At 39.2% G+C, this 22,500-nt stretch overlaps 2 protein-coding genes across 4 annotated transcripts in view; both read left to right on the top strand.

Moving 5' to 3' along the window:
• The first annotated feature begins 2,239 nt into the window (after positions 1-2,239).
• Positions 2,240-6,709, top strand: LOC138060700 (uncharacterized). Of its 2 annotated transcripts, XM_068906554.1 has the most exons (5): positions 2,240-3,525; positions 4,013-4,366; positions 4,551-4,713; positions 5,888-6,011; positions 6,251-6,709. In XM_068906554.1, the coding sequence occupies exons 1-5, from the start codon at positions 2,288-2,290 to the stop codon at positions 6,439-6,441; spliced, it is 2,070 nt and encodes a 689-aa protein (XP_068762655.1). In that variant the 5' UTR covers positions 2,240-2,287; the 3' UTR covers positions 6,442-6,709. The 2 variants fall into 2 exon arrangements, with proteins under 2 accessions (XP_068762655.1, XP_068762656.1); XM_068906555.1 differs by lacking the exon at positions 4,013-4,366.
• Positions 6,710-7,664: 955 nt separating this feature from the next.
• The window catches only part of LOC138059871 (golgin subfamily A member 4-like), a 16,790-nt gene continuing 1,954 nt past the window's right edge, over positions 7,665-22,500 (top strand). Inside the window, exons 1-3 of one of the 2 annotated variants that reach the window (XM_068905520.1) lie at positions 7,665-7,681; positions 10,626-14,900; positions 16,723-22,500. The exon at positions 16,723-22,500 is cut by the window's right edge and continues 1,954 nt beyond it. In XM_068905520.1, coding sequence (XP_068761621.1) covers positions 10,829-14,900; positions 16,723-22,500 — 9,850 coding nt within the window. In that variant the 5' untranslated portion in view covers positions 7,665-7,681; positions 10,626-10,828. Of the gene's footprint in view, positions 7,682-8,752; positions 8,994-10,625; positions 14,901-16,722 lie in introns of those variants that run through there. The other variant, XM_068905519.1, reaches the window with a different exon arrangement.

Here is a 22,500-nt window from a genome sequence, read left to right as displayed (position 1 = left end):
TTCCGTGTACCTATTACAAGTACCCCATTAAAAACGGGAACACTGTGCTCGTTCAAGAGAAAAGAGCCATTCCATGACAGATTAAGCTTGGCGTCAATGAAAATCCTCCATTTTATCAATGTGCGCGAGCTAATGCGCTTGCCGATGACGCAAGAAGTTACACGCAGAAGAGTTGCGCAGTGCAAACAGGGATTCACTTTAACATCGTTTTTGGGACCAGAACGGCAACGAAATGTACCACAGTGTAAAAAGCACGGGCGAAGCGGGAACAGCCATTCACCGAGAAAGGCGATCCTGAAATCCATAATAAAGCTTTCGATTCTGAAAATGATCGGTGCAAGAAACTAGACCAAAGAATTCAAAGCATTTTTGAGCCTATTCGAATCGACTAATCAGTGCAACACGACCGTTGGTTGGGTTTGTAACTGCCAACGGTCGCGTTGCACTGTTCGGTCCATTCGAATAGACTCAAATGCTTGATTCGAATTCCTTTGGTACTGGTTTCTTGCACCTATCATGTTCAGGAAGCTTTATTATGGATTTCAGGATCGCCTTTCTCGATCAATTTTCGAAAGATGAAGCTCAAATTCGGCGAAGGCTTGGGACATCCCTAGTTGATTGGATGCTGGTGTTTTTAAGGTGACAATTTCACTGCATGGTCTGGCGTCACTTCCAGCTTGAACAAGACGAAGACACCGGCCGGCGGCTTGCTTCTTGACTCTCTATAACCGGCGGTGGAGAAACGTCTCCCAAGGTGACGTGAAACAGCTCGGAACGACCTAAAAAACATAACACAGGACTAAGTTTACACTTCGTTTGATCTTTCATTGAATTCTTTGCTTTCAAACTTTATTGCCGAGCAAATCGCAACCGCCGTAATATTCTTCTGTAGTGATCCTTTTACAGATACACCAACAGAGGGTGATCTGCCTGTAGTTTATATTTTAAAACCTCTTAAAGGAAACCTCCACTCCAACTAATGAATAATTTTAAACCTAACAAAATAATGTTTGCAATCAAATTTGCACGACAATTTTCTCCGAAAAAGTGATTGGGTAAAAAAAAAAATGAACTTTAGAATCCCGACTTGAACAATTTTGTTTTTTTCGGTTGCCCTTATTGTTCTCACAGAAAGAGCTTTTGTTTTGAAACAATAGGACAACCACGACACGTCACAATTATCCAAGATGGCGGCGCACGGGAAATTTGAAAATCAACTCAAGAGTTTTTTAGATTCATTTGTTTTAGATACAAATGCTTCCATTGGAAAAAGTTCGTGAAATTTTGATTGTAAACATTGTGTTCCGTGGTTTGAAGTTATTTTCTTGTTTCAGTGGAGGTTCCCCTTAATTTGTTGTGGTGACTGTCGGTCAGTGGTTTACAAACAATCTCAATAGACACACATTGCAATTAATGCTGCAATGTGCAATTACTGTTGAAGGAACAAAAGGAGCTAATGAGAGATCATTTGTTTTCGCCACCATCATGGTGGCCATGACGTAACGTGAAGGTTTGCATCTGACGCCAGAGCGGCCATGTTGGTGAAAGAAAAATGCAGTAAAATTTACTCTATTATTAGAGCGGTTTTCAATTGAGTGTCGAAAGTAATTAGCGAATTGCTTTGGTTTTGCATTACTTCACTCAGTGATTGGTTCAAAGTTTTCGCGCCACGTTTTCAACCAATCAGAAGTGAAACCAAAACCAATGGTGGCTCGCGCGTGCACATTTTCCCGCGCTTTGTGTCGGCTACGTGTTATTACTTCGAGTTTTGATTGGTTTACTGGATTGTCTCCGTCGTTTTTGATTGGCCAAAGTAATTACTTTGGTTTTGGTTTTACGACACTCATTTGAAAACCGCTCTATACAAAACTTGTACAAAACTTGTGGGTATACCAACATAGCCGTCTCATGACCTGGATGCAAACCAAGAATATCATCAGCGGTGTAATTGGCAAAGAATTCCTTTAACGGGTAGTAAACACTGCAAGTCAATAAAAGGCTGTTTAGAGTTTCGCAGGTACCCGGTGTATTTTGCAACCAAGAAATCAGTCGAATTGAAAGAAAGGTTGGCTTCAAGGAGAGCGTGCTCCATGACAAGGCTTCTTGTTAGCTATCAATCCCGGACAGCCCGGCAAGAGATAATAGTGATGTGCCTTAAAACGATCATCAATGTAATAACTTGACAAATGGATGGTGTTTTATTATGATGAGAAAGATTTGTCGCGTGGTTGGTAGGGTATTGCGTCGCCGATTATTGCTTTTTGCTTTGTTTTTAATTCCTGTTGTCATGCTTCGACAAGTCTTGTTACACAGATCCCTCTTTGAGATATTTTCTGTCTTTAATATTGGTCTTAAAAAACCAAAAGCGAGAAATACAGTTTTACCCAGTCCATTTACAGCCAATGCTGATTTTGGAAAGGACTGGGAAAGACCACTTTTCATGAGACAAAGAAATATGATCAGACCTACGAACAAGTATGCAAGTTTTGACGTCACTACCACCCGCAACATGCTTAATGCGAAAACTGATAATTTCGTGGGAAATTCGATAGAAAGCAAAGGCGTGAACGTTCATGTATGGAGAGGGTTATGTTGTTCCAAAGTTAACAGTTTAAGACAATACCCTCTTTTTCCCGCACTGCCAAAGGAGAGCTCATTCCGTCACACAATAAACTCTGGACCCTTGGGAACATGGTACGGACAGCGAATAATTGGCTACATTCATCCACAGCGCACTGGAGAGTATGTGTTTTACTTAGATGCGCATGTTTCCGCTGAGTTCTGGCTCAGCAGGGGAAAAAACATCAATGATGTTGAGATTGTGGCAAAGGTCGCAAAGGAAAGGGGAAAGAATTCCTTTACGTCGCTCATTGGTCAAACTTCCAGAAAGCTGTATTTGAAAAAGGATCGGAAATATTTCTTTGATGTGCTTCACGTGATGAACGGTGGACTGATGCGTCGTGATCACGTGAACATAACGTGGAAAATTCCCGGAAGTGATAACTTTACGGAACTTAACGAAGTGTTTCTATCGCCTGTTTTAAATGTGAGTAAGTCTTCGTATTTAATCCACTCGCTTTTGAAAGCTCGCAGTGTTTTGGACACAGAAGTCAATGATGCTGACGCTGGGGAGGATGACGAGGAATATGAAATTAATGAAACTCCTGAAAGAAAGAACAGACTTTCAGAAGAATTCTTATCCTACTTTGGAGAGGACTTTGACGTGAAAAGTGAATACAACAGCAATTATTTGGCGCATCTTTTGGATACATCAGAAAAGCTTCTGTCTTCTCTTCAAGGTTGTCCCTCTGAACCCACCAATGATACCGTGAAACCGATGAAGCGATTTGAGGGAGTCTGGAAAACGCATTTTAGCTCTGTGTTCCCGGATGACGGAACTAAAGAGTTGGCGTGCATCGGTAACAAGCGAAGAGAGGATTGCAAAGGAAATGATGTTCTCAAGGAGCAAGAGGTTCTCACCATTTTGCAGGCGCTTACGAAGAATATTAACGAGGAATATCCAGGGTAGAAATTTAAAGCTTTCTTTATCTAAAGTAACCCCTTTTTAGTGTCAAGTAGCCCAAATACATAAATGCGATTGCTCTCTCTATATATTTAACTTTACTGTATACCCTGAATCAACGTCTACCTAGACAATGATTGCATCTGCAGATAGCTCAGCCGGTTGGTAGGGTATTCGATCGTACTTTCGTAGGGGAGATCCCGGGTTCAAAACCCCGGTCGGACCAACTCTCGGGGTCTTAAAAATAACTGAGGATAAAGTGATGCTTTTGTCATTTCTTCTGGAAATAGTTAGACTTTCAAGTCTTCTCGGATAAGGACGATAAACCGTAGGCTCCATCTCACAGCCCTTCGTGCTAATTGTGGGACGTTAAAGAATCTCATACACTATTCGCCAAGAGTAGGGGGAAGACCGCGGGTGTTGGTGGTCTATCTCTCAGAGAATTCAGTGTACCTCGCTATGAGACTGTATGTGTCACTTTGATTTCAGAAAATATGCCTTTAAATCTATCATCCACGTCGAGAAGAGCCATGATGCTACACAAGGAAATCGATATTTGGTTGAGCTCGTGTTCCGAGATAAAGTTCGGAACAAATTTGTGAGACTGTCAGACTTCATTCACACATTAAGTACCAGCTCACTCCTTTGTAAACCAACAACAATCTCATGGCAAAGAAACGTAACCATTAATGTTGTTTTAACGGTGAAAAATCAAGGGGAATGGTTGCAACACTTTATAAACGAAATGTCCAGGATATGTGCAGAGACAAATGATCAAAATGTGAACATTATCATAGTGGATTACGGCAACAAGGATCTGGACATTGACAAAGCTTTGAAAGGGTAGGCAAATTTCCACTTGACTTACATGGAGTCTCGTATCTGTTGGGTAATTGATTTGAGACAGTGAAGTCGCAATGACGTCGAAATTATTGCCTTACGAGTCTGTTTTTCGTCTTCTGACTTCATTCCCACTTTGTTGTCTCCTTCCATTTTAAAATTTTGTCATCCATTAATTTTTTGACAGAAGTCTTCTGAAAAGCTACAGGATTCTTAGACGTTCAGGTGCATTTCACAAGACCGAAGCTATCCAATCAGCTGTGAGAACCATTTTTGATCCACATAGTATTATTCTGTTGTTCGACCTGCATCTTCTTACGCCGAAAAATCTGTTCCAAGCTGTAAGAAAGGTAAATTAAGGGTATTGTTAACAATGGCCTATTTTAAAATTTGCCAAATGAAAATTTTAGTCGCAGGAAACTTGAAGCTACCGCCTGATTTATTATTGACAACATTGCATTATATCGGATATCACAACTTGGGGTAGATGAAAGTGGCATGAAGGAGGTACTTTATGGCCTGCAAGGCTTGCGATAATAATAAAGAGATTGAACATACGGCAAACAGAAAACGACAGGCCACTTCATGTCAAAAGAGCATGAAAATTCTCTTCTTCCAACTAACCTCGTTTTCGGCCGAGAGTTAGGTCCCTTTTGCGCAGACACCAAGCACTTCTAATTTCCTTGAACGGGTATAGGATGCAGCTCCATTGTGTTTGGGATTAGTATCCATTGTTTTCGTTGTATATTTTTTATGTCCATTATTTTCTGAACCAACCACAAGAGCTCTTGCAATACCCTCGTCTGACCCAAAATAGGATCCTCAGCGACTCGCTCGCAGATACTAACATCCCTGTAGCTGCACAGGTTAATCATTTTACTTCGATTTTATCCGGTCCATAACAATGATTTCTTTGTATATCGGAGGAATTTGTTTGTGCTTGGAAAGAATCCTACGCAGCCTTTAAGTTGTGAACAAGGTAGAGCCAGGATCTCTAGTAGATTTATTTATAGAACGCCTCCCTTGAGAGATTCAGCACGCCCACTGTTGTAAAAGGCAATCAAAACAAAGCTATCTAAGCCTCAAGGGAAATATGATAATTTTTGCGGGAAAAACCTGTTCCTCAAAATAAATTTACTCGGGAAAGGATTGACTCAAGGAATAATTAGTGAAAAGAGAGGTTTCCCTTGACCATAGTTAATAGAGAGGACTGGTTTTGAAGCTCGGCAGACATTAAAGGAGCAAACAAAGATGCCAAGATTTAGGTTGGAAAGTCCACGACCGTGCACAATCTTTTGGTTTGCCCTCATACACTATGCATGAATTACGTAACCAACACGTTTCTATTGGTTAGTTCCCCAGTCAAGGCCAAAAAAGAGAACAAAAACCTACAACAAAGAAATCTGTCGAGTTTCATAACCATTCCCCTCTATTAACTATGCCTTGACAAGCTCCTGGTAGAGCCCAATACTTAGCTAATACTAATCAGTTCGCTCTTTCTGTTGCCTTTGTTGCCATGAACAGCACACTTTGGAAGGAAGAAGGACGTTCAATCCCGTCCTCTTCAGATTAACCTTTTGTGGGAGACCAAGGACAAAAACAACACAAGCGAGAGGCTTCTGGGAAACCTTTGGCTTTGGAATATTTAGTAAGGCGCTTAATTCATTCCCAGGCTTCAACTGTTATAACTCTTGTAGTGTAACTTACCCAGATACGTGAAAGGAAAATCGTTTTCTTCTTGAAATTGTGTTTTAATTAAAAAATGATAAAGACGTTGACTGCAAATATTTCATTTACGTTCAAATCGGTTGAAAATACAATCCAAAAACTCATCTTCTCCATAATTAATGCAGTTTTGTCTTGTCGATCGTTTTAATTTGCTTGCAGGTATATTCAAGTCAGACTGGGACAAATTTGGAGGAATGAACGTTGAGGCCTTTCAGCACAAGTGGGGCGGGGAGGACTGGGACTTGATTGACAGGGTCCTGTCGGTCGGCTTGGAGGTTGAAAGATTGCGCATGCCCGGATTTTATCACTTTTACCATTCAAAGAAGGGCATGTGGGACGACAGTTCCTAGGGACCTTATGAGAAATAAGGCCTTTCTGGCATATTTTGTGTCAGAAACGCTCCGAAAGAGATGGACTTCTCATTTTTTTATTCAATATACTATTTCTTTCAGAAACATTTCGGAAAAAACATTTTTTTCGAAACGAACTAGTTTAATTCCATGTATTCTACCGCTACAATTGTTTCAAATTGGTTGTTATTAGGGGATTATGATCCTACCGTAGAGATAAGAAAAACCCTGCTGGTTGTTTAGAATAAAATGAAAAATAAGTGGGCGTTCAATATGCTAATTCACGCTTTTTAAGAGTTCCAATGCAATTCAACGCTTTACCAAATAAATAAAATTCATGGATGTATCATGTTTCAACGCTTCAGTTAATTTAGCGACATCAAATGACATATTTCTCATTTCCCGGATAAGTATCACTGATAGCGACACAACGTTCGTGCCCGGCGGTCGATCTACCAAACTTTGGTAAGTATATGATATTCAGTTAAGGTTAATGCATGAAAACAATCCTAGAAATAAATACAGGAATAAATTTGACGTATAGACTATGTTTTTTCTATGCCATCTACGGCATTATGATTTTTATGTTATTACACATCAAATGTGTTTGAGTTTTCTTTTTTTTGTTAAATTTTGGAGGATAGTTCACTCACGAATCACATCCTAGTATTTTCCCGGGCTCTTTAACATTTAATTTAAACGAAAATATCAGTTTAATATTAAAACAGAAGGAAAATATTGTTTTTATCTACCGCCCTCTTGATACTAAGTTAGTGCCACCGGGTAAAGACAAAATACTTGCCTCATTTACGAATCAGCATTCCTACTGAAAGAAGATAACCGAATCTCAGTCTGGTTCGAACACTACGTTCTTTCTTTACTTAACAGTAAGCACGTTATTTCTGACCTCATTAAGACATACAATACAAGACATGGAAAGTGTAGTAACAGTTCTTACAGAGAGGGGCCAACGAAAATTTGCCTTGTGTCAGTCACAAGCACAATAAATGCACATTTCATTAACTATCAGTGATTCACCTTTGAGTGGTTGGAATATTCGTGACTGCGACCATTAATATTTTAGTTTATTTGCTCTGATTATCATGAACCATCCCTTGTCAGCTTATGGTATATTTTTTTAATTATTTTATTTATTTATTTATGTTATTAGCAAAATAGAAGAAGGAAAGGTAATTAAAAGAAAACAGAAGTTCATTTCCCGTGTTATGAACATCTTATGGTATGTAAGATTATTTGGGTTGAAAAAGGAGCGTTTTAATTTAGGGTCCTCGGTAGTGATTTCCCTATCTCATAAGGGAGAAATGTTAAGTGCACCATTTAAAGTTAATGACAACAAAATAGATAGATTTTCTTTCTCGTAGACAGTGTTATTCTTGCAATACGATGGTTATCGATCAGCAAACAGGAGCAGCTTTTTGTGTCCTTTCCCAACACCCCTATGTACTCATTACTGCATCACAAATGGTTCTCATTACATCACTGGTACTGTATTAACTATATAACTATAACTATAACTATAACTATAACTATAACTATAACTATATAACTATAAAACTATAACTCTATACACTATATAAAATCTCTTTAAAATCTTTCTGTTTTTCTGAACCATATTTTGTTATCGGATACCCTCTTGGTTTGAGTTACCATGACAACACAATTTTGGGAGCAGTTTAAACTTATGTTGTCAAAATAATTTATTCGGCTTTTCCTTGAAATATGAAAAAATATGATTTGTCAATGCTATGGTTTGATTGAAAAAGTCAAGTTGCTGTAAAGTGTTCACACAAAACATCAACGAGTCGATCGATCCCTTGAGATTATTATTTTGAATGAAACAGATAAGGACGTCTCTGATTGGATGAGAATCAGGTATTGAGAACGCTTAACAACTGAACCAAATCTAGCTTGGGCAACACTACTCTACATTGTTTGTCTGTGTTTATCGAGCCATTAGCTGTATTATTGGAGGCAAATATTTACCCCTCACTAATAAACAAGCGCTCATTTTTCGGGGGAAGACAACTCTGAAAGGAAGAACCCAATCGCTTTCTCCAAGAATCGAGATTACGAACGTTGTAATACAATGCTTTATTGCCGTTACTCGGCGGAGAGAATGTTATTAAAGCTTAAACATCATTCACAACTTGGCATAGAATCTCAAGTGTTTCCTGCCAATAGCACACGTGCGACGATTATTAAAAGCTCTATTTCATAACAAAAAAAGTTTTCAATGTATTCAGAAAACTACGCTTTAAAATTTGTTGATCCTTTGTCTGTTTATGTTAAGAGTCGTGGATGTTAGACCAGGCGTAATGGATAAACAACTTTTGTCAAAACAATTGTCAGTCATTACGAGTTCATAGTTTATGCATAGTGGGTCTCTGGAATCCACTTAGAAACCTTCACTGATCTGAAGGAAGCGTGGTTTGAATCGCGTCATTGGTAAACGAGAGAGTATCCTGAGCGCTTTTCAGAGGAAAGAAACGACTTTCGTTGTTTGATCCAATGATGGATTTGTATGGTCAAAAGTAAGTATAACATGTTTTCGTTATATTTATGCAATAGGTACTTTGCCTTTTTGGTAATAATAACTAGCGGACAGAATACTGCCCTGTATGATGCAATGAACATTTGAGCAAAAAAGTGCATTTAACAGTCTGACAGCGACTTCAAAAAGGCTCCTTTGTCTCTGCTTTAGCCGTCAAGTTTGGACATTGAGAGCGAGAAATTTGACACTTAAAGATCCAAGTTCCCCATGGAAATGAAGTAAACAAGAAGTTTGACACGCTTTTCACTGACCATTGGAAAAATAATTATCATATTGCATGTCTATAAATTTATGAAAAGGGCTGAGAGGATTTCGTGATTCACCAGCAGGCGACTGATTTGGCTCTTACGGACGAAATGCTAGTTGAAATAACTTTAAGCCCCATTTACACGAGCAATTTTTCCTTGACAAGTCCACTTGTCAACGAAAATTTGCCGACTGTACACACTAGCAAGTTTTCCTTGACAAGTTTTCCTTGACAAGTTTTCCTTGGTAGTGTAAATGAAAAATATGACAAGTTTTCCTTGTCACATTTTCCTTGTTGTCCATCTACACGAGCAAATTTCAGACTTGACAATTTTTCCTTGTCAAGGAAAAGCTAGCATGCCAGATTTTCCTTGACAAGGAAAGTTTGTCCACTATTCCCCATCTACACGAGCAATTTTTCCTTGTCAAGGAAAACTTGTCAAGGAAAAATTGCTCGTGTAAATGGGGCTTTAGTCACCTTATAGGCAACTAGTTGTTGTTAAAAAGTGTTAATCGATTTTACAGATCCTAGTAAATTGCTGTAGCAACAGCATCGATGCAAATCATCCAGAATCAGCGGGAGGGAGAATTAAGTCAAATGCAAATTCTTTCTCGAGATCGATAATATCGTAAAAAAAGTTATAGGTGTTGCAAAACGAAGCGGTCACGAACAACTTCCTTGACGAACTTGACAGGAACTTGAATAGTAATTATCCGGAAAATATTTCTGCTCGAGAGGCGGCAACTCAAGAGCCATAAAGACCCGTCCGATATCTCTGGGAAAACCAAAATCCTGTTCTTTCAAAATATTCCGTGTTATAAATCGTGGGACTGGAAAACGTAAAAACATCATTTTAGAGATATCTGTTAACCGCGAAAGCTTTATGAGAAGTAAGCACGAAAATTGCCATATTAAATAAGCACATCCTGCTTTATAGTGGCTGAAAAACGCAAAGCACTTTTATTTCTACAGTTTCCTGTAAACAAAATGACTTCATGCTTGCCTTAACAAATTTTGATGATCATGCCAGAGGCTTTTTCAGTTAACCGCATTATGGAGTTATTATTCCCAATTGCCATTAAATCAGCTCAATTAGCTCAAACAAGTCAATTAAGACTGGTGGCAGACAAACATCCTCAAGAGAATGCAGGAGGTGGACACAGCTATTGTAGGTCTTACTCTCAATCGGTCAGGATAACGCAACGGTAATTTTTATACCTTGTGCCAACTTCTTTAGAGAAAATATGGGTTGGTATAAGAAGCGGTTGGATAGAAACTGCGGCCGTTATGTTCACCAGCTAATACTACAAATTAAATAAAATAGTTCCTCTTCTTAGTTAATTTCCTATTTTATGCTTTCTTCAGGTTTTACCAAGGAACGCCCAAAGTACGCTTTGCCCTGTGTCGGCTGACCTGATTGGATAAAAGTGACGCACATCAGGCAGACGTTGAACGACACCTACAGCCTGGTTTCCATTCAAGAAAAAATGTTCACTTAATAAATAGAATCTTGTCGACAATTTAAATACTTTGTTTAAAATGAAGTTTCAAACTGTAGATCAGCGGCAATGAAGAGAATGGAAGAAAATTTTAAAGAAAAGATCGTGGATAGCGGGGAGCTATCTAGCGTCAGTATGGAGGCAGATGTAAAAGATATTGAAATGAAGAGGAGAGACTCGTCAAGCAAGACATTTGATTCGCAATCACGCGTTAAAATTAAAAAGTCCTTGGCACAAGCAGAGGTACCACCGGCAATGATGAATGATTTGAAGGAAGCAAACGATGTCATTAAAAGACTGAGGGAAAGTCTTAAGGATGAAAAAAAGCTTTCGGTCGCCAAGGACACGACAATTGAAAATTTACGCCACGAAATCGACCTATTGAATGAGGAGTTTGTTGACAGGAAAAAGGAAAATAGCAAAAACAATTCTGAAATAAGAAAACTGAGATCAAAAAAGATTTCCTTAGAAACAGAGAACAAGATTTTGGAGCGGCAAGTAAAGATGGCAAACGAATCAAACAAGAGATTTCATAATGAGCTACATGAAATGCGAAACAAGCTTCATGTTCAGGAAGGGAAAGTCAGAGAGCTTCGAGTGCAGAGGTCGGAAGCCTATCGAAAATATGCACAGCTTCTCCAGACCAGTCTAGACAAAAGTACCAGGCGGCGATATTTTCTTCAACAATTGCAAAACGAGATACAAGCACATAATGTCACCTCTAGCAAATTTCGAATGGAAAAGGAAGCCTTAGAGACCCTAATGCAAGAGGACAATACGGAAGACAAATGGAAATCGTCTTACGCATTGTCGGAGGGAGAAAAAACAATTTTTCAAAGGGACTTGGAGAGTGCCCTCGTTGGAAGTAAGAGCAAAGTCCCTGAAAGAAGTACCCAAGTAGAGAAGATCACCATGGTGATTGAACGAATCGTCACTGAAGCACTGAGGAGTCGGCTGGGTAAAGAAAAACAACAAAAAGTTTATGTGTCAAAAATGATACAGGAAGCCCAACATCACATCAAAAGTTTGGACAAGATTGAATCTTCTCATATCGAGACAGCCCAAAGATTAAAAGACAAAGTAGAAAAGCAACTCAATACGTTAGACGTTGATGTTAAAGATTTCTCAAAGGAGCTACGATTGGCTCACAATTCAATGAAAGAAGATGAGGAAAAGATTCGATCAATTGCAAAAGCATCCACAGACAACGCAGAAGTTGAACGCATCTGTTTGGCGCGAAGAGCTTTACAAGAGGAAAAGCTGGACCTTGAGAGTGACATACAAATCATGGAGAGAAGAACAGAAAATTCGACAAGTGAAGTGTCATCTGGTGATATGGAAGTTCTTTCAATGAAGCGAAGAATGGCCGATATGCTGAAAGAGAAGCTATTGCTGTCAGATAAGTTGATCGAGTCTCAAAATAATTTGTGTAATCTCGAAAACCTGTTGGAAAGGAGAAGCCTTGAAAGTGAGAAAAGGGAAAAGGAACTCAATGAGAAAGAAATGAGGATTGTGGCGACAGAAGAAAGTTTACTGGCGGCGCAAAAAGAAACTCTAAATCTTAAGGAAGAACTTGAAACAGCAAAGAAAGAAGTGGGAGAAATGATAGATGTAGAAACACAAACCGATACTAAAACGAGGAATAGGTCACATAGAGTTGAACTGAACTTTATCCCTTGTTTACAACCAACCCTGACAAGGAAGGTGGAAACATTAAAGCAAGAGCTCTTTGCTGTTAGAAGAAACAGCTTGCCACAGCTAAGTAAATTTATTCCCGTGAACAATAGGGGAGTTCAGGTTGGAGGTGAAGCGAATGGTGTAAAGATTTTTCAAGACGAAAGATCTCGTGCAGCAAGGAGAAGGTTTTCAGTGGACATGACTTCGAGTGGCCACGTCAAAAGTGAGCGCAGAATCAGCAGAACGGAGTTGACTTTGACCAAACGAACAAACAAACAGGTACATGTACAAATCGGCAATCATGGGGCTTTTCTAGAAGAAAGCATGGATCATTCCAAAGGTACAGAAGAGTTAGGAAAGAAAGTGAACACTGAGAGTAAAGAGCCCGAAGCCACAATGGGAGAAAAGCATGAAGTCATCAAGAGAAAAGAGGAAAATCAGCAACTGCAGGAAAACAAGTCTGAAGAAGCGACTTTTGTCAAGGATTATCCACCTTTTAATCAGCCAAAAAGAGTATCAGAGCTTTGGACAGCTATTGAGGAAACTAGAAGTGAAAAAGAACAAGGGATAAAACAAATCAAGGAGCTTCAAAACGAATTAGAAAAGCAAGAGGAAGAAATACAATTACTTATTCAGAGCGTTGAGCAACCAAGTAAAGAGGAAACTGTTAATGAAATAAATGCCGTAAACTATCCATCTGTTTTGAACAGCAAAGACAATGCATGTGAAGATGGCGTTCTAGGGATTCAGTCGGCTCCTGAAGTCTCACTTGACGATGAGAAACAAATCCAAGAAATAGTTACAAGTAATACCGAAGGAAAGGTTGAAAACGAGGAAATCTCAGATTTGAAATCCTTGCAAGAGGAAAAGAGGAAAGAAGATGAAAGTCCTACCGGAGACGTTGCACAAAACAAATCCAACATGGAAGATTTAATAGTGTCTCCTCAAAATGCCCAGAGACAAAATAGTTGGAACGTGGAGGAGACTTCAGAATGCAAACGCTGTGTATCTGACGTAAAAATCTCAGCTTATCAATCAATGGTAAAAATTATCAACTCGACAGAAGACCTCGAGACGTGTAAATGCAAAATTTCTGATTTGCAGATGTCTTCTGAGGATGAAATGTCAAAACGCGGAGCGCTTAACGAAAACACTGAAAGGAGTAAATCCGAACTTTCTGATGTAAATACGTCGCTCAAAAAAAACCAAAAAGAGATGAATCACTATGCAGCAAATGGTACACAAGAGTGCAAGTCGGTGATATTTGATGCGGCTGTCTCAGTTGACAATGGCAAGGCTGAGAAAACAACTGATGAGTACAAATCCAAAAAATTAATTTCTGATCTTAAGAATAGAGAAGGAGACATGGGACGGTGCACGACTCAAACTTCATACACGATAGAAGAAAGAAAGGAAAAACAAGGCTCGGTGGAGGTACTGAAGAGAAACGAATCCGAGATTTCACATCCAAACAGTTCTCCCATTGAGAAAAAGGGCGTAAAACAGGCGGTGGACAATAACCATGAAGACCTTCTAGTTTCTGTTAATGAAACAAGGAAAGAAAACCACATACCTGAAAGTGAAAATAGCGAGCTAAGAAGAGATAATCAAAAGCTTACAGGAGTAGTGGAAGGATTTGAAATAAAGGAAGCGGAAGTAAAAGTTGAAAAGGAAAGATCATTGCTGGCTTACAATTCACAGCTTAAATTAACAGTGGACAATCTCAAGAATCAAATCTTAGGAGCGGACAAAAAAATCCAGGACTTAAAATGTCAAGCAGAAGAAGATAACAAGACCATTTGTCAACTAACACAAGAACAACTAAAAAATGAACAGCTGGAAGAACAGATATACTTGCTAGAGACAAACATCACTGAAAAAGACTCGATCTTAGAGCTAAAATTGAAAGAAATTTTAAAAAGAGACGAACAAATTGAAAAGATTGCACAAGAAAAAGAAAACCTCGAAAAGATGATTCAAGACGTTTTGTCCACAAAGGAGGTTAATGATTTAGCGGCTTGTGAAGAGAAAGAGAGTGAAATTCTGAAGGCTCAGAAATACGTACCTGATATCTACGTGGTTCCTAATGAGGTTTATGGCAATGTAAATGTGGAAGATATGCGTAGAGGACTGAACGAATTTAAAGGACAATTAAAAACTTTACAGGTAGAGTTAGAGGCGATTCAAAGTGAAAAACAAAATTTGGAAGCTACTGTACAACAGCTGCGAAATGTGAAAAGAAGCCAAGGTAAAGAACTAGCAATTCTTCGCCAACAGATTCAAAAGTTCGAAGATGGTGTACATGATACGCAAAGAGCACTTGAAAAGAATGCAGGCCTAATGATTGAGAAAGAGAAAGAGCTACGTGGACTTGTGAACGAGAATGTTAACAATACTAGACAGATAGAAAATTTGGAGACAAGTTTACGGGATGCGCTGCAAGAGAGAGACTCCACTTCAGCTGGTAGGTATATATCACAGTAATTGCTCTTTTGATTTGGTTATGCGTTACCGCGTTTCATAAAATCGTACGCCAAAGACAGCCATTCAGAGGTAAAAAAAAAATAATCATTCAGCTATAACTTTAACAACACCATCAAGAACAAGTATAACAATAATTGTTTCGCTGGAGTTTTCCCGCTGAATGACGCGCGCCATCTGCATGTATTGGCTTTGTGTTTGTGTCTTTAGTCCTTAGCCAAACCAATTATACCTCAGTTGACTTTAGTTTGAGGCTACCTGATTGAAAACCTGTTCGATAATCAAAAACGATGTACACAAAATTCAACTCAATCACCCTTTGAATAAAATAAATGTCTAATTGTCTTGCGGGATAGAGACGACTGAGAAAAACGATATTCTTCAGCTTAGTAAAAGTAAAACGTCGACAAAAAAAAGACCCGATACAGAGAATTATCTTTCCAGTCAATTGGTGCGTTTTATCCTTGCATGTCGCGATCAAGATTTTTACAAAACGCATCAACTAATCTTCTTGATCAATGTTGATCTTTTAATCTTCGGTGGCGTATTTATTGTTGTTATTCAAGTTAAAACAATAGTTTTCTTTCCTCTAATCTTTTAAGCCGGATATCGAAAAACCAACGCAAAAGTGAAAGATCTTACGTAACTAATCCTGTTTTTTGAACGGGTTGTGTGAGTTCACCCCTATAGTTCAAGCAAGACCCGACGTAAGAATTACCTGCATAGAGAGAAACCACTTCTCTGTTGTGTATCAAAATTTAATGTTCTTTAACATTATCGAATAACGTTTAATAAACACAGTCAAAGAAAAGTTCTATTTGAGCATTACATCGTTCCTGTACAATTGTTAATATCATTTTCCGTTGGTAGAGTCTAGCATGCCCTTAAAATAAAAAATACATATTTTCCCTTGCAAATCTACTCTCTAGTTTGTCGCTTTTTTCTATTCCCTTATTTAAAATTACGAGTTTCCGATTACAAAAAGGTTGGTACAGTACTCTCACATTGTTACGTCAACGCTAAGAACGTATTTCATTAATTTGTCTCAAATTAATGGATTTACCATTCTGTACGTAAAGGACTCACAATTTTCCTGCTACGTTAGTCAAACATGTTCTTTAGTGTATTGTTTTAGTTCTTTTGCTTTCTTTTCTTTCGTCACAGAGCCCACTCAGGCAGAATATTAATTGCATTGTACATTAACGCCGTACGTTAGAGAAAATGTTGCAAACACAGCTTCATACACGCAAATTAAGACCTTGCCAAATCCGTTCAAATCATTAACTCTGCTAAGTTTCCCGATAAGTGAGCGTTAAATTCACATACTGTTTAAAAAACTGTGGAGTACTATTGGCTTGAAAAGTGTTTTCTGTTCGGTTCAATAATCCTTTTGTTTTACTGAAGTAAAGGACGCTACTCATCATTGTTGTAATACTGAGTACCGATGCCTCTTTCGTCACACTCTTATTTTTAATACTCATCCCCGAGAAAAATGAAGCCTACTTAAATTAAAGAGAGTAGATCCTAGGCTTTATCATAAAGTTGGCAGGAGTTGAATGTTAATTCATCCATTTTAACAGTTCCTTCCAGGAGCGCCGGCTATTTAAAGTCATAATTCCCACTGGATTAAAATAACAATGAACTCTGATATCCTGCATGATCCTTTTACGCGTTGGATCTCGCGTTAAGTTTATTTGAGGTTAAGGTACAGAACAGTTCAATTCTTAGTCTTTAAGTGTTAATTTGTTTGTTTTAGCACTTAACGTTCCTAATAAATAATACCTGTGACTTGTTCTTTTTTGTAGCGAAAGACAAGACCAACCAATTGCTTCAAGAGACGAACCAAACATTGGAAAACGAGGTATGCCAACTTAGAATGGACATGAAAGAACAGATGTCCGAAGAAGACTATAAGGCCTTAACGGGCAAGCTCAAAGAAACAGAGCTCAAATACTTACTCACTACACAAGAGAAGGATAAAGTTGAGAAGGAATTGAAGAACACCAATGAACGAATCATCGCGTTGCAAAAAGACCTTGGCCACGCACAAGCCTTAAGTAAGGGAAAAGAAGACAAGCTCAAAATGCTTACAGCAGAAAACATTGATCTAAAATCACAGATTGAAAACAAAAATAAGATTTTGAGACAAGAAGAAAAGCTGCGGATGGAAAACATGAAAAGCTTGGATACCCTGAAGTTCAAAATGGAGAAAATGGAAATGGATGACAAGAGGCAAAGAGAGAGGTTATTTAGTTTAAAATCAGCATGTACAGAAGCCAACGAAGCCTACAAGATCGTCAAAAATCAAAACCACGATTTGAAGCTTGAGATCGAGAATGTAAAGAAGAAGCTCAGCGAGAAAGACTGTGAACTAGAGGCCACGGAAAAAGAGAAAGAGGAAATTGAAGTACAGATTTTAAACGCTTCCAGAACGATGGACGACTTGCGCAAAAACTCGAGTATCCGAATAGATGAGAGTGTTTCGCCTGATTCCGCCCTTGGCATTTCGCTTACTTCTGCTGCTTTTGATTTCAGTTCAGGTCCTAACAGCCCAACATCTGTAGCCTCTGATAATGCATTTTCTGCGGATAGCTTCGGTGAGCAAGACACGGGCTTGTTATGCAAAATGCCGTCGATGATCGAAAACTTCAAAGCAGTTGTCCGGGAGAACGAAGCTATGCGCAGTAAGCTTTACGATTTAACTGTGCGTAAGGAAAAAATCGAGGGTGAAATGCGGCATCTAATTGAAGTGAATGAGATGCTGAAAAGTGACGTCGCTGTGAAAGGGAAGAGTGTTGTTAGCCTAGAAGAGAAGGCCAAGATGCTGGAGAACGAATTACAACATGCAAAAAACAAGATTGTGAGTGCAGAGCGCAGCTTGTCCGTTGTATCCTCACAAGCCGACCTCTTGAAGTCAGAGCTTGAGAACCGCACAAAAGAGTTCACAGAGTTACAGGGGAAAATTGAGATGCATGAAAACAAAGAGAAATCATTAGAGCTGCACTCGAAATCGGTAACGGAAAAACTGGAACATGAAGCGTCCCAGAGGAAGAGATTTGAAGACCTCTCGCGAAGGTTGATCGATGAAAGCACTTTACACAAGAACACCCTGCAAATCATCGCAACCAAATTGTTATCTCCGTCTGTCAATTCTGACGAAAATTATTCTTCGGCACAGGGAACTGTTCCCATAGCAACCGTAGAAGAAATGTTGGACACGTTACTGAAGAATAAGACAGATTTAGAAGTCTTGGCTTCTAATCTTCAGGCGGAACTCGCAGATTTACAACTGGCAAACGGAGACTTACAAAAACACCTCACTCAGTACTTGGAATCCGAGAAAATGAGGAAGGAATTGAAAGAAGAGCTCCAGGCAGTGATAGTTCGTGACGAGTTAAAAAGTGCTACAATTGTTAAGCTGGAAGAACAAAAGAGAACTCTTGAAGATCAAAACAAAAGCTTCGAAGAGGCGATTAAGAAAATGACAACGAAACTTGAAGAACTTGAGGACGTTGAATTGAGATCGAACGCAATGAAATGCACAATCGCAAAGCTGGAAAAATCAAATGAGATTTCCTCAGAAGAAGCGGAAAATCTGAAAAATGATCTACTGAGGGCTAATGAAGAAAACGAAAAATTGGAGAACAAGCTAAGGTATTTCCAAGATAAGATGGCCGAGATTGAGACCACAAGCGATGCATTCCAAGTTGAAAACGAGAAGTTGCGCACAGATGTAATCGCTCTGACACAAGCAAAGTGTGAGATTGAAATGGTGGTTTCTGAAGCTGAGCGACATAACAAGAAGCTAAAAGAAGCTGCTGATAACGAGAGGGTGAATTTGAAGATTATAGAGGCTCAGAAGAATGATGCTGTTACTAGCTTTGAAGCTGTGCGGAATGAGTTGGAGAGAACAAAGAATTGCTTAACATCGATGGAGGAAAAACAAGAAAAAGCCGACCAATCTGTGGAGGAAATGCGAAAGGAGAACTTGTGTGCTACTCTAGAGAAGCGTAGGCTGGAAGAAGAGTTGCAGCTTGCTAAAAAAGACTTGTCGGAAATGGAAGAACGTTACAGTAACTCTATCCAGCAGAAAGAAAACTCGCAACGGAAATTAAACCTTGCTAATGTTGAAGTAGCAAAATTGATGAATGCGCAGGAGCAGAGCAGGAAGCAGACTGATGCTTTGGAAAAGAACCTTGTTCAGTCAAAACTAAAGAATGAAGAGCTAGAAACCGCATTAGAGATCAATCACTTGGAGAAAACCAAGGTGATGAAACACGACATTGAAAAAAACCAAATTATACAAGCACTGGAGGCAAAGATAAAGGAATTCCAAGAAAAACAACAAACTCTAACAAATGACTTGTACGTCGCAACAAGGAAAGTCTTAACACAACAACAGAATGTAGAAACTTTGATGAATGAGATGGGCAACTTGCCGAATCGTGAAATAATAGTGTCTATCAAGAACAGTCAAGGAGAAGATAAACGTAACGTTGAAAAAGAAACCGCACAAAGAGGAGTTGATTGGTCAGAAAGAGAAGAGGTGTTGGAAAATTTGAGGCAAAGTATCCGCACAACCACAAGAAATCTCGACGTTTGCCGATCTGAGGCCAAGCTTCCCGAAATTGATACGAAAGACTGCCAGAGAGATATTGAATTTATCAATAAGGAGTTCTTACTTCTTCGCAATCAGCTGTCGACTTTCTCCGTCTCATCTCGAGTACTAAGTGAAGAAATTAAGAGGTCGAAAGAAGATTTGAAGCAGAAGGAAACTGTGTTGGAAGAAACGAAAGAACAAAATAAAAACGTACAAGAAGAAAACTTGGAGAATCGAGAGTCAATAATTCAGCTACAAAGGAAATGCACCGAGCTGGAGTCACTGTTCGGAGAATACGAAAGCAAAGCGGAACAACAGCATAATGAATTGGTTCGAGCTAACCAGCAGGTATCGACTCTGGATTCCACTCTGTTAAGAACCGAGCAGAAAAAAATAGTGCTGGAAAAAGAGCTCTTGGTTGCACAAGAGAAGATTTCTAACTTGGAAGCGTGCGTTCGAGCGATGAAAGACGAAGGTCGGAATGATAAAAAAAGAATTGCGACATTAGAGACGGAATTTAACGACAAGCAAGTACTCGCGCAGGAGCTGAAGAATACAGAATCAATGATTAGAGACTTCAAGTCAAAATTAGAGGATGCGCTGAAAGAAAAAGAAGAAGCGAAGGTTGAAATGTATGGAAACCGAGAAGAACTGTACCAGCAACAAGTAGAATTGAAGAATGCTCGTAAAGATGTCGAGAACTTAAAGAAACAGGTGAACTTAGAAAAGGAGATGAAGCAAAAGGTAGAGTTGGATTTTAGCGAAAACACGGCAATTTGCAAGAAGTACAAAAATAATCTGCAAGAGTTAGAACGGGCACTTGAAAGGCAGCGCGAACACAGCTCAGAGTTGGAAGAGAAAGTTAGCATTGTGGAGATGGCAGAAAACACCTTGAGGAAAGAAACAGAGTTACAAGCAATAGAGATGAAAAGACTGGAAGAAGAACTGGCCCAGTGTAAAGAACAATACGCTACTCTTTGCAAAACCCACGAGACAGGTGAAAAGGAACGAAAAAAGCTTACTAATGAACTGATAGCGGCAGAGGAGAAAATCGCAAAACTACATGGAACCTGTTCAGAGCTTCTTAAAGAAAAGGAATTAAACTCATGTAAAGTCTCATCCCTGAACGAGGCCTTAGAGGTTATCATTGCCAGCAATGAAGAAACTGCAGATAATCTGAAAACTGAGTTATTAACAGCGAAAAAAGAACTCTCGGTGACTAACAGTGCTCTTGACAGAAGGCAAAAGCAATTGGATGATTTGCAAGAGGAACTCAAAAACGACGAGCTCAAGATCAAGTCACTCGAAGAGAAGAAACAAGAATTATTCGAAAAATACTGGGCAAGTCAAAACTTACTTTCGGACGCAGAGGGAACTATTCAAAAGTTGAGGTCAGAAAACAAAGAAATAAAAGAGCAGAACGCCTCAGTATCCCAGCGCATTCAACAACTTCAATTCACGCTGCAAGCTGAGAGAGATAATAACGACAACGAGAGAGCAGTTTGGAATGATCAAGTGTACAAGCTCAAGACTCTCCACCAAAAAGCAACGGATGAGTGTGGATACTTGAAAACATACTTAGAGCAAGTTAAGTCGTCCTTAGAAAAGACCGAAGATGAACTGAAACAGACAAGCGAGTATTTGACTGAAAAAGAAAGAGCATTTGAAGAAGATATCACCAGACGCGATCAGGCATTAGACGAATTATCACTAAAAAATTGCAGCCTTAAGGGAGAGTTGATGACAACAAAAGATGCCTTAACGAAAACAAGCACTGAGAATGACGACTTAAAAGAGCGATTAGGAATCACACTGGAAAAAGTTGAAAGGCTCGAAAAGGAACTCCAAGAAAGAAATGCTGACGTCGAAGATCTCTTAGCAGAAGCCCAAGCGAAACTAAAGGTTGTTCAAAAGATGAAAGCTACGAACAGCGGCGAGCTCTTGGCTGAGCTCCCATTCTCAGAGTTTCCAGAGTTTATTGCTAGAGAGGATGAAGAAGGCACTGATGGAGTGGGTGCAAACCATCTGTCAACTCGGGAATCGTCGATGAAACATGTGATGACCTCTTTTCATAAGACGTGTCTGGCCTCCTTTTATGACAACAGGGGTCTTCAGCAACAACTGGCGGCTAAATTGGAGGAGATAACGCGCTTGGAGGATCATGTTCACAAAGAGGGAAACAGTATGTCTGAAGTTAAGAGGCATTTGCATGACTTGGAAAAGAAAAACGCAAAATTGGAAAATGAAGTAAAGCGACTGAGAAAACGGCTAGGAAGTTTGAAACTAAAAACTGTGGAAATGGAAAAAGAGAAAGACAATGAGATGACAGAGATAAAGAGGGAGAAGGTCTTTCTTGAGAAAGACTTGAAGAACACTAAAGAAGCTTTGGACGTAATAAAGGAAAAGTTGAAAACTTGTGAAGAAGAGAAAGGACGACATGCTAAGGAGCTAAACGCGACACGCAGACAAATTGTTGATGTAAAGGACGACCTCGACGAAAGACAACAGCAGCTACGCGCACTGGAGGAAAATTGTCTACAGTTCGAGAGGCGCACACTTGAGCTAGAAGAAAATGATTTAGCATCTCAAAAGCTTATCCACGACAAAGAAAACGAGTTTAGTACCACCAAGGAAAAGCTTAATGAACTGCAAAGACTTTATGACGAAGCAAACGAACATAAGATAGAGCTTTACTCAAAACTTGGAAGAGTGGAGGAGCAATTGGCAAAATTAGACAGTGTTTGTCGAGAGAAAATCAACAAGAATGAAGTTCTTGAGAGTCAGATTGCAGATCTGAAAGATGACCTCGCCAACAAAAACTCAAACTTGGAGAATACAGTTGATGACATGAAGAATTGGCAAGAGAAATGCGAGGAACTGGAGATCCAGCTGGGAAGCCTGCAAGCTACTAATGAAATACTGAAACAGCAGCTGGCCACTACAAGAAAAGATCTGATGCAGCTAAAAGAAATGTTACAATCAG

This window comes from Montipora capricornis, chromosome 8, assembly GCF_036669925.1.
Source record: "Montipora capricornis isolate CH-2021 chromosome 8, ASM3666992v2, whole genome shotgun sequence".
Lineage (NCBI taxonomy): Eukaryota > Metazoa > Cnidaria > Anthozoa > Scleractinia > Acroporidae > Montipora > Montipora capricornis.
The sequence above is the reverse complement of the archived record's forward strand: the minus strand, read 5'-3'. Positions and strand labels throughout refer to the sequence as shown.